The sequence below is a fragment of the Lottia gigantea genome, assembly GCF_000327385.1.
Source record: "Lottia gigantea unplaced genomic scaffold LOTGIsca_325, whole genome shotgun sequence".
Lineage (NCBI taxonomy): Eukaryota > Metazoa > Mollusca > Gastropoda > Lottiidae > Lottia > Lottia gigantea.
Window position 1 is genome coordinate 32,354 of NW_008709094.1, and position 12,802 is coordinate 45,155.

The 12,802-nt window shown below is 30.4% G+C and overlaps 2 protein-coding genes across 2 annotated transcripts in view; both read right to left on the bottom strand.

Moving 5' to 3' along the window:
* LOTGIDRAFT_239568 (hypothetical protein) overlaps window positions 1–5,034 on the bottom strand; it is a gene marked incomplete at its 5' end in the record, with an annotated part of 17,049 nt that extends 12,015 nt beyond the window's left edge. The window contains 3 exons of the mRNA XM_009058134.1: window positions 669–770; window positions 4,209–4,212; window positions 4,959–5,034. Of these exons, the coding sequence (XP_009056382.1) occupies window positions 669–770; window positions 4,209–4,212; window positions 4,959–5,034 (182 nt within the window). The remainder of the gene's footprint in view (window positions 1–668; window positions 771–4,208; window positions 4,213–4,958) is intronic.
* A 479-nt stretch (window positions 5,035–5,513) lies between these two features.
* LOTGIDRAFT_239569 (hypothetical protein) lies at window positions 5,514–11,841 on the bottom strand. The gene is made up of 7 exons (XM_009058135.1): window positions 11,695–11,841; window positions 10,915–11,081; window positions 8,283–8,398; window positions 7,848–7,953; window positions 6,858–6,943; window positions 6,519–6,660; window positions 5,514–6,325 (listed from the first exon to the last, which is right to left on the bottom strand). Exons 1-7 carry the CDS (start codon window positions 11,754–11,756, stop codon window positions 6,213–6,215), a joined length of 792 nt encoding a protein of 263 aa, XP_009056383.1. The 5' UTR covers window positions 11,757–11,841; the 3' UTR covers window positions 5,514–6,212.
* Between the last annotated feature and the right edge of the window lie 961 nt (window positions 11,842–12,802).

Consider the following 12,802-nt stretch of genomic DNA (forward strand, 5'->3'; position numbering starts at 1 on the left):
ACGTCTCTATAGAGTAATAAAGATATAATTCATTACTGGATCGGTCGAGTTACTTATCTGAACAGCTACCAAGTGAGATAAGACTATTCGATCTAATGGAAATACGCTTTATCATTCAAAGAGGTCGAAAACTAGAACTAAGTGACGATTGACGCATTCGAATGCGTACTTGCACCGGTCAATGAGTCTTGAGCATAAGCGTGCTACCACCGTCTGTTGAACAAGTATACGTCTACTATTATCATAGGTAGTCCCCCCCCCCCTCCTCGAATATTATTAGGTATCCGCCACCCCATGACTATTATTGATAGAAATGTACTCTTTTGACCATTATACAAGAATGTCAGACGTAATAACGTCAATGAGAATGGCGTGCTTTGAATGAGAGAATAAACACTCAATATTTCTCATACGATGTCTTGCAAATTTTTGTATCGACCAAGTTTACTTGAAGAGCTTAATGGGCACTCTGTGTATATACGATCAAGTACTATATCAAATACTGATGTATAGCAAGGTTAACCCTTCTGACCTGTATCACCAACGGAGGTAATCATTGTCGAAAATATTCATAGGCATATTCTCGACCCATGCTTGTTCGTACCCGGAGCTCTAATTTAAGCGCCAAGCCGACAAGCGTTAACAGAGAAAGTCTTGTTTTCACTTACTGTTTATCACACACAGACAAATCAAGTGGTTTTAAAGATTGGAAAGTTTCCTTTCCCGTCAGAATTGATATCTTCTTCATCGTATCATCCATTACGCATTCACTGAAATAAATAAATGTCCATTAATAGGTTTATGTGATGGTCTGAGAATCCGTGCGCCCACCCACGCGAATACAGTTATGTAATAATAATAATGATAATAATAATGATAATAATAATAACTTTATTGATCACCAGTTTGTTAACAAAAATCTTCCTTCGAGTCAATGGAACATATATACATTATAAACATCTTTTAGCAGTAAGTGGGATAAAGTAAAATGAAATATAATAAAGAAGCAGACGATATTCTCAAATAGTGAAATATACATTTATACAAAGATGGTATTAAACAAGGACAAACAAAAACACACGAGTTCTTATAATAATGGTAATATTACATAAGAATAAGATAACAAGGTACATCATGTTGAACATCTTATTATAATTCTGTCTTTAGCTTATTTCTTAATATATATAGCGATGGTGATAACCTGAAAGTAAGAGGAAATGAGTTCCATAAACTTCATGTATATTTAAAAGTCCTAGTCATAGTTCGAAGTTCGCTTTTATAATTTTGGGTCTGATTCAGAGCAAAGACAAAGATTTGTTGAAGAAACGTTAGATTTTAGGATTAAGTAATTTTTAAAAATAATCGGGACAAATGTCATGGATAATCAGAGGATAGTTTGAGAGACTGTGAATTAAAATTTAGTTTTTCTGACACCAATGAATCATCTTGCATCGATCGTTCTATAAGAGTTATATCTTTATTGGAATGATAAATTGTTGTATCTTCAGCAACAATTTCTGTGGTTGAATTATCAATAAGTAACGACAGGTCATTAATTAAAATAAGGAACAGAATTGGTTCTAAAATAGAACCTTGTGGTACACCACATTTAACAGTTGTTAGTTGTGACATAATATTACCAAAACAAACTCGCTGTTTTCAATCATATAAATAACTATGCTGTAGATCAATGAACTTTGGATGGAATTTATAAAGAGCTAACTTTTCAATTATTAAATTGTGGTCTATTAAATCAAATGTTTTGCTGAAATCTAAACTACACTTGTCATATCACCTGTATCTAATACTTCGAGCCAAGCGTCTGTTATTCTTATTAAGGCTGTACAGTAAGAGTGATGTTGGCGAACGCCTGATTGAAATTTCTAGAAAAGTCCACGTTTAGTGAATAGGTCCTTAATATTATTGGAAATATGTCTTTCAAATATTTTTGATATAGTCGGGAGAATTGATATTGGCCTGTAATTCGATGGAATTTTTCAAAAATATTTCTTGTGAATGGGTAAAACATTTTTAGATATACATAAAGTTATGATATACATGAAAGGAACAAATAAATTTTAAATACGGGGGTTTATCTAGGCCGATTGACTTGGATACATCTGATCTTTTTAAGGAAATGAAAACTGTCTCTATGGGGTTTTATTGAGGCAATTTTTCGGTAATTACTTTCTTGATCTTGCAAATATCCATCCATATTAACATGTAAATGTGATCTAAGTAATGGTGAAAAATGTAATGAGTAATACGTTGCATGAACTATTGTATAAGTTCAGTGAATATATGAAACAACTGCCATCAACATCTACCCAATACCCGAAGACCCCCCTCCCCTTTTTTCTCCAACCAAATCGAAGCTGTCATTTTATTATGAAACAGCTTGTATGGCCTCCAAGTGTCACAATGCTTATCGGACGTTTAACCTACATTCCAAGATTTCCAATTAATCAGTTTTTACAATGACAAGGCTGAGATTTAACGTCTGTCTGATTATTTTTTTTTAAGATAGCTAATTTCGGAGGTCGTTGAAAGCTCTACTTAACCCTCAATTCAAACATTATATGAATGAATAACACTTTCTCGGCCTGTGAGCGATGGCGTTGTTACTTCAGAAATGAGACTTGCCAGGCATATGGCCTCCAGTTTCAAATTTCCTATAATTGAAATACGATATGCCTGATGCTGTTTGTCCCTCTTAACAAATTTGTGGTCCCTACTTGGTCCTCGCCTTATTGAAAAGCCACTGCCTATGTATGTGTATCTGAACAGTTTCTGCTAGCACCATCCTGACTTCCCGTTGGACGTATATGGTTCCTGTAAATTTTCCATCGAGACCAATCTGATTTACAAGATTTTGATGTTCGTCTTGCAGATGGGTCAGCTAGTCATGTTACTATATATCACAAACAAACATTATAGCCAAATAATTTACTGCAATTTAGTATGATGGTATTTGCGACAGTGACGTTAAAATCAAAATATGATTTGAATTTCTGAAATAACGCGACCTACAGGCGAAAGACGGGTGTAACAGCTGGTAAAACTGAATTGCATAAATATATTTTGGTCTGAAAGCCTTCCTTGAATCGTTTAAAGGAGTAATCAGTATAAAGTGATACTGTCGTTTTCATAATTGCCTTACCAGTTGTCAGAATTTAATTTCATACCGTGTACACAATCTCATATAATGCAGTGTAGCAATGCAAGTGAAGAAAATACCCAGTGCAACTCGTTGAATGGTGAAAAATTGTTTAAATTCTGAAAAGTATTAATGCTGAAATCGAGCTCTATCAGCTGCTACAAAATATTGAGACGATAGTAAATCGATTAAAAGAAGGCTTTCGTGCCACAATATAAAAACTAACCTTTAACTAAAATTTAATATAAAAACATGTTATGCAACTCATACAAGGACTTTACATATAGCTTTCTGTAAAACTTGGTATAATCCTTCCATTCAGCGTCAATTTTATCTAATTTGAATATGCTAACAAAGATTTTATAACCAACTTGAAAAAAATTGCGAGCTTAGAAAATAGAAAAAAAATTAAAAGTGACAAAGCGTCTTTGTATTGTAGTCGTTATCAAAAGCCGAAATTATCATAACATACAAGTTGAGTTTTACGACTTAGTCTTCTGAAGTATGTGGTCTAATGAAGACGGTGAATGCATGGTGAAATGAGGGAAATTTTGCCATGACAGCGGCATTAACCCGCTCCTTTTTCGATTTCAAATTATCGAAGGTCTTTAACGTGCACAGCCTGTAGCACACGGGGCCTCGGTTTATTGTCCCCGAACGACGATTTATCCATGCCGACCCCTTTTACCTGTATCACTGCCAGGAGGAAACGGGGTTGAAAAAGCGAAGGTATTATCTTGGCCTATGCCGGGATTGAACCCAGTACCCTTAGGTATGCGAGCAAGCGTCTAACCCAATGAGCCACCGCGGCTCACGCTGCTCATCCAGATAGAGTCACTGAAGCTCTATGATTTAAAGCGCATTTAAAACATAATAGGTTTAAAAAAGCAATATTAAGAGTGAATTTTCATGCCAGAAGAATGTCAGAAAAACCGGACAAGAGCTAGTGTACATCGAAAATAAAGAGGGTGGGGTCCAAATTGTAGTTTGTGATCCTCCATCATATAATATATGCTATCCTGGATGTATGATCCAAAAGTCTTATTCTTACCTGCCTGATCGATGACACAATATCAGTTATTCCAAATTTACAGCAAGAACAGGTGCGATATCCCCACTAACTTATATAATGTGAAATTTTACCAGTCAATTACCGTTATATAATCATTCAAACTAAACCAATGCCTTAGAACGTTTTTGATTGGTTATAATACCAATCTAGTCTCGTGATGTAAATACATGTAGTAAACATAAAACATTCAGCTCTATTAAAGCTACAGATGCGGCATTTTTTTTTGGCGGGGGGGAGATTGGAAGGATCAAACTAGCGGCGTACATTATAACTGATAAGATTATCGGAACAATTCGCGTTTCGGAGACCAAGGTATGGTTTACTCCTGGAAATTCCTTTATAACAGATGAATTTTAATTAATTCTAAATGAATTCAACATTTATAGAGTATAATAATATCAATAATTATATCATTATTCTGCTCTTTATAAATGCTGAATTCTATATTACAGGCTTATGCAAAAAATTCTCAGTAAAAATGGGATCTCAGTAGTTCTTTACATTTATAAAACTTTAAAAGTAGGCATACATTGTTCTATTCTTTAAAGTGACAGATTCGTCATCCGTTTGACCAACAGCGCCGCAGTCGCAGATAGGCCTACGACTTTAGCTAAGCTAATCAGTAATAGTGGTCAAAGCTCACTGTTGCAATTTGAGCCCCATATCAAATCAAATTTACTCCCAATAATGGCCAACCTGTCCTTTAAAGAAAAAAAAAGAATATTTTACAAGGATTAGGTTTCAACTGAGTATCCAGTGTACCACCTTGTACTCCGCCAGATGAAAACCCAAGGCCAGTCACCATTTTGTATGACTTAAAGTACTGCGAAGTCGACGAACCATTTTGTGCATGGACAAACTCTTCGATGTATTATTACGTATGGGTCATACGCCTCGGATACGTGGGTCGTTAGTTGTTTTGAACCAATGCTGAACTTATCTCGGTACGATTTATTAAACGCATGTATAGATACCGTATAATGGAGTATAGTGCAGCTTATATAAATATCAGTTGTCAATATATGTTAACTGTATAGAACAAACATTCAAAGTAAGTTCTATGATCGCCTAGAACACGTCAAATACGTCTTTATACGTAAACTTACAATGGAAATAAGTTCGACATTGGTTCAAAGCACGTTAGTTCCTTTAATTACTAATTCCCCCCTTAACCCCTTAGAATGGATTCGAAAACAATTCGACGGTAGAATAGCTGGAATAAGCACGTGAGGGAGATAAAGGGGTTGTTATTTAACCCTAAAAATCATCATAACACAATCAAAAAATCATTTGAAGTATTTATTTGCTTACATCATATTCAATAGGGTCGTGGATAAAGTAGCGGAGAGAATTACACAGACGAAGTTATTAAACAGCCTTCTAATAATCTTTTCTTCAATTATCTGCATGTAAAAAAATTATTTCTAAACCAAAATTTCGTTATATTAAACCAGGCCCGTATGAACCGTATTAATAATGCTTAGACATAGGTGTCTAACTTTATAAAGTAGAGTTCAGATTAGTCAAACGTATAAAAGTAATCGTAAAATAGTACATAAACTAAAGTTATTTAATGCCTAGAAAATGCAACAATAGGTGATAAACTTTTAAAATATAAATCAGAAGTCTCATGGAACTAAGGCAGTTAACAAAAGTGAACAACACGGCAGTCCGTGGACATGTAAATAATTCCTTTTACCACATTTAGCGACATTTACATCCAATTTAAATGCAAACAATACTAATTGAATAAAAACTATTTCATCAATTTTAAACACCAACAGTTAATCAAACTGGTGTTTACGTCAATTTCGAATTTTGTATTTATTGAACTATGCCTTTTAATAAACGAAAGTCTATACAAAAACTGAAGGTCTTAGCCTTCTTTTGAATAAATCGTAGTAAACGTAAATGTAAAATTAAACCTTAACACCAACAAGAATAATATACAGTAAATATAAAATGCAGACAATAAGTTGAAGACTAGGAACTGTAGATATGTTTTTCAATGTATTCACTGAGTAAGGTATCTGGTGGTAAGAAATCATCATACAAATTTTCTATATGAGTTCTTCGAACACCTCCCCTGGTTTTGCCTGAAATGAAGGGTGTTAGGAATTAAATCAAGAAGTTTATCCAATAGCAGATATGAAGCAATAATGAGTGCAGCTACTTTATATATGTCATTGTAGAATTTTTGGATTCATAGCAGCTCTTACTGAAATGGGGCCTTGTTCTGTATCTGCATTACCAATAAAGGGGAGGAAAGTTGGGAATAAGACGACTTACTGCTTGAATGGAGGCATAAAAATTGGCAGAGATGATGAAGTAATAATCTTTCAAAGCTACATGTTATTTCTGATATGAACACAGAGTTAGGCCAATCTCGAAAAAACGTCATAATTTCATCTTCCAACTTTTCTAACAGGCCCTGAAAATGGTGAAAAAAATTTCAATTTCATAATTTTTTATCATATGGTGATACTAATATTTCCATCTAACTTTAATTTCTGTCTTAAGTTTCTTCGCCTCGATGCATTCTTTCAAATTATGAAATTTTAAAAGAGCACAAGCATTTGTGTAATGATTTGTACTCGAGTAAAATATTAGCCAAGGGAAATAACCTACCAATGGAATATGTCTTCTTCGTAATAATTTCTTAAAGCTGCTATGTAATCTTTGAAAGCTTTCTTCAGCAGTAAAAGCTGGGTGAACTACAATTACAAATTTGAATATCAAAAAGAAAATTCAACAGTGAATAAAACAATTAACAAAAACAAACATTAGGTTTTTACTTGTACTTTTAACATCAAAGAAAATTATTTTAGTGGATGGAAAACCATTGCTGCCTGGTTTGCTGCAAAGCATAGACAGTGCAAGCTACACGCATGGAAATTGAAAGAGAGGACTTATTGTCACTGGTATTCTAGCAAAATTTTTCTCATCCCACACTAGCCTACATGACTAAACATCAACTAATAATTACAGATATTCAAACATAATTTATACATTTAAAATCATTAAAAGAATTCTGCTTAACATTTGTATATAACCTATCTGAAAATTGGTATTTTAAAAGAAACAATATTACCTTTTCAGCAGACCATTACAGGCCATATTGGACATATGTTTATGTCCTTAACTAGGAGGATTTTACCCCAGATTTAGAGTGAGTTATCCAATATATTATCTCTTTATCATATCTCAAAGTTTACATTATTCATATTATCTCATGTTAAGTCTATTCTGATATCATGAAAGTCACAACCATAAAGACATGGTATGACATTTTCACAAGTCATTGCTGTTACCTTTTTGCTCAATGTATCTGTTAGAATACAGTATTTTTTATCAATCACACAAGCACTTAGTCTTCAACCTTGGCTGTATGAGCCCTTATGGAAACTATTTTTCTTAGATCATGTATTCTATGAAACACACAAGCATCTAGCCTTTACATCCTTTGAAGAGTTGATAAGAGCCTGTTTATATATTCAATCAATGTAGTGGAGTTCTTGTCCAACTTTTGTATTCACAACTGAGTATGAGTGGAATAGTAGAATATAATAAAGAGACTATATATTGGATGACTGGTACACTGGTTGATTTGTGACCTACCAACTCTTTTATCTGGTATTTCCTCCCATTCTTCATCATCCAACATCTCTTCCTTCTTCTCCTTCTTCTTTCTGTCCATATTTCCATTCACAAAATCATTCCAGATCTGTAAATAAAATCATTTTTTTAAAAAAATTGTTTGTCTGAAAAAAATATTCAACTACATGTACAGTATTTCAAAGGTTGCAGATTATAGGTCTGAAATGTGTAAATTTGTCACTTTATCACAGGTATAGATTGGAGCTTTTAAATCAGCACAAATATAGAAGGTTTTGAAAGCCTTAATATCTATAATTAGTTGATTACACGAAGAATGTTTTTCATATTTGTTAAGAAGATGAGCATGGAAGTAGCTCTTTGTCCTCTTCGCAATGCACAATGCAGTCGAAACAACTTGACATCACATTTGTTAATGTTAACAAATTTTTAGATTACCTTCATCTTTTCTTGATCCATAAACAATTGAGCAAAAGCTGAGACATGAGGATCCTTTAACGTAACAACATCGGTTTCTATCTCATCTCTATCCACCATGTTCAATATATACTGTACTGTAATATAACAGAATAATATCAATATATACTGTACTGTAATATAACACAATAATATCAATATATACTGTACTGTAATATATAACAATAATACTAATATATACTGTACTGTAATATATAACAATAATACTAATATATACTGTACTGTAATATATAACAATAATATCTATATATACTGTACTGTAATATATAACAATAATATCAATATATACTGTACTGTAATATATAACAATAATATCAATATATACTGTACTGTAATATATAACAATAATATCAATATATACTGTACTGTAATATATAACAATAATATCTATATATACTGTACTGTAATATATAACAATAATATCAATATATACTGTACTGTAATATATAACAATAATATCAATATATATTGTACTGTAATATATAACAATACTATCAATATATACTGTACTGTAATATATAACAATAATATCAATATATACTGTACTGTAATATATAACAATACTATCAATATATACTGTACTGTAATATATAACAATAATATCAATATATACTGTACTGTAATATATAACAATAATATCAATATATACTGTACTGTAATATATAACAATACTATCAATATATACTGTACTGTAATATATAACAATAATATCAATATATACTGTACTGTAATATATAACAATAATATCTATATATACTGTACTGTAATATATAACAATAAGATCTATATATACTGTACTGTAATATATAACAATAATATCTATATATACTGTACTGTAATATATCACAAATAATATCAATATATACTGTACTGTAATATATAACAATAATATCAATATATACTGTACTGTAATATATAACAATAATATCAATATATACTGTACTGTAATATATAACAATAATATCAATATATACTGTACTGTAATATATCACAAACAATATCAATATATACTGTACTGTAATATATAACAATAATATCAATATATACTGTACTGTAATATATAACAATAATATCAATATATACTGTACTGTAATATATAACAATAATATCAATATATACTGTACTGTAATATATAACAAATAATATCAATATATACTGTACTGTAATATATAACAATAATATCAATATATACTGTACTGTAATATATAACAATAATATCAATATATACTGTATTGTAAATATATAATAATAATATCAATATATACTGTACTGTAATATATAACAATAATATCAATATATACTGTATTGTAAATATATAATAATAATATCTATATATACTGTACTGTAATATATAACAATAATATCAATATATACTGTACTGTAATATATAACAATAATATCAATATATACTGTACTGTAATATATAACAAATAATATCAATATATACTGTACTGTAATATATCACAAATAATATCAATATATACTGTACTGTAATATATCACAAATAATATCAATATATACTGTACTGTAATATATAACAATAATATCAATATATACCGTACTGTAATATATAACAATAATATCAATATATACTGTACTGTAATATATAACAATAATATCAATATATACTGTACTGTAATATAACACAATAATATCAATATATATTGTGCTGTAATATATAACAATCATATCAATATATACTGTACTGTCATATATAACAATAATATCAATATATACTGTACTGTAATATATCACAAATAATATCAATATATACTGTACTGTAATATATAACAATAATATCTATATATACTGTATTGTAATGTATAACAATAATATCAATATATACTGTACTGTAATATATAACAATAATATCAATATATACTGTATTGTAAATATATAACAATATTATCTATATATATTGTACTGTAATATATAACAATAATATCAATATATACTGTACTGTAAATATATAACAATAATATCTATATATACTGTACTGTAATATATAACAATAATATCAATATATACTGTACTGTAATATATAACAATAATATCAATATATACTGTACTGTAAATATATAACAATAATATCTATACATACTGTACTGTAAATATATAACAATAATATCAATATATACTGTACTGTAATATATAACAATAATATCAATATATACTGTACTGTAAATATAAAACAAAAATATTAATGAATGTATACTGTACTGTAAATATATAACAATAATATCAATATATACTGTACTGTAATATTAACAATAATATCAATATATACTGTGCTGTAATATATAACAATAATATCAATATATACTGTACTGTAATATATAACAATAATATCAATATATACTGTACTGTAATATATAACAATAATATCAATATATACTGTACTATAATATATAACAATAATATCAATATATACTGTACTGTAAATATATAACAATAATACTAATATATAGACGCACTTGAGAAAAAAGATGAAAAACATGCAAGACATTATTCCACTTGTGGCAAAAGACTTGAAGGATTCTAAGAAAAAGTTTGTTCTCTTTAAATGCTTTATTCTATTAGCTATATTACTTACAGTTTTCTGTTCTTCTTGCTCTCCTTACACCAGGCTTTGGTTTAGACACTAATAATTTCTCATCAAATTTCTTATTTCGATTCCTTAAAGTCTTAGACCTTTTTCTGCTTAATTCTGAGAGGCTGCCCAGAACAATATCATCTTCAACATTCTCATTCTCGGGTAATCTAAAATATATATTGAAATCCATTATACCAAGGAACCAGCATTTATTTATTAAATACTACCATAATTATGATCTTGACTAATAAAATTGCAAAAGGTTGTGCAATTATACATGGAGAAGGTAAGGAATAGTACAAAAGAATAAAATTATTGTTTCTGTAAGACAGATATGAGCCAATTGATATATTAATATGTATTGTAATGTCGGTTCATTATTAATTCTATTAGATATATCTGTTTTAATCTGTATCAAACAAAAAGATTAATATCTTTATTATCTATATTATATAGTTTCGTTTTCTGTTTTCAGAAAGAAACAAAGTAATATTGTACGAAACCCCATTCTAAAAATAGTAACAATACTTTATGCCCTACTAATAACATTAATAGGCCACTTGTGTTAACACTAGCAACCAGAAATTCATTCAGATACAAATCAAAATAGTTTCAGTATCATTATCATTGAATTATTTTCAGAAAATTAACTTAGACCACTGCATACTATAGCCTAAAGGTTTCAGTGCAAATAGGTCAAATCAATAATAACCCTACTATGGCTATGGTGGTAATGTATCAGCTGTCAAAATCAAACGAAATGAACCGTCAAATTCTTACCCCAGATCATCTTCGATCAATCCCGAGAAAAAAAGATCGTCTGCATGCTTAATAACACCCATGATTACAATTAATAAACAGTTATTCACCAAAACAAACAATTAAAATAACAGAAGCGAGAGAAACACAAGTAACAGATAGAGGGATTTGCAGGTCAATGACGAAATGTCAGTTTCCGTCAAATTTATAACTGTTTGTTATAACAGAATAAAACGAAAATATAAAATATCTTTAATCTTTGCGACCTTTGAACTCGTGTGATATCTTACTTCATATTCATAAAAAAGAAAGATATAAGATCATTTGCAAATGTGAAAAAAATTACTCGATCAAAGTCTCTTATTGATCCGAAATGTTAAAATAACTGTAGACATGATCGCATGGTTTGTGACAGGATGTCTTACATCATTGACAGTATACATTGTAATTATTTTGTTATTTCTTGATACGACTGTAGAATACAACTATAATCAGGGACCATGGTTGTCAATGTTAATTCTGAAAGCTATCTACAGAATTCTAACCCGACGACAGGGTAAACTGTACTTGGCATCTGGAGATATTATAACCCAAGAGGAGAAAACTCTTATACCTGCTGATAAATCAGAAAGGGTGGTGTTCAAAAACTGTAGGTAAGTGAGAAATTAACACTTCAATACCATGCACTAAATCTAAATACCACAGTTGAATCCCCGTTTAGTCTTACCACTCTACCATACTACTCAAAAACACAGTCAGTTAGCAAAAGAGTAGAGAATCAACCAGTAGATTATTCAACCATAGCCTCTGGCACCCCCCAAACCCAAAAAGGAGTTTCGCTTCGCTTTTGATCCCCATTTTCTAGATACCGTTTTAGACATTAGAATTTACAGAGAAATTTAATGCATATTTTTGAATCAAAATATATTTATGTCACTGCCACTAGTCCTATCATAGCTTGATTAACATCTATAGGCTTTTATCAGCATTTTAGCAATGTCAGATATCTCCAACGCTTACATTGGCTGCCGTCACCCTTGGCGAAAAACCCATTGCAGGATTAATGATGATAAGGTAAAAGAATATACATGTAGTTAACTTTGTGGAGGGGCATATTCCATTATGTTAA

What these genes read in the sequence shown, in the direction of transcription:
- LOTGIDRAFT_239569 (XM_009058135.1), bottom strand. Translation starts at nt 11,756, where the DNA reads ATGGGTGTTATTAAGCATGCAGACGATCTTTTTTTCTCGGGATTGATC. An exon ending in AGCAAGAAGAACAGAAAACT is followed by an intron (nt 8,399 to 10,914) that starts GTAAGTAATATA and finishes GTTATATTACAG; the next exon opens with TACAGTATATATTGAACATG. An exon ending in GAAGAAGACATATTCCATTG is followed by an intron (nt 6,661 to 6,857) that starts GTAGGTTATTTC and finishes CACCATTTTCAG; the next exon opens with GGCCTGTTAGAAAAGTTGGA.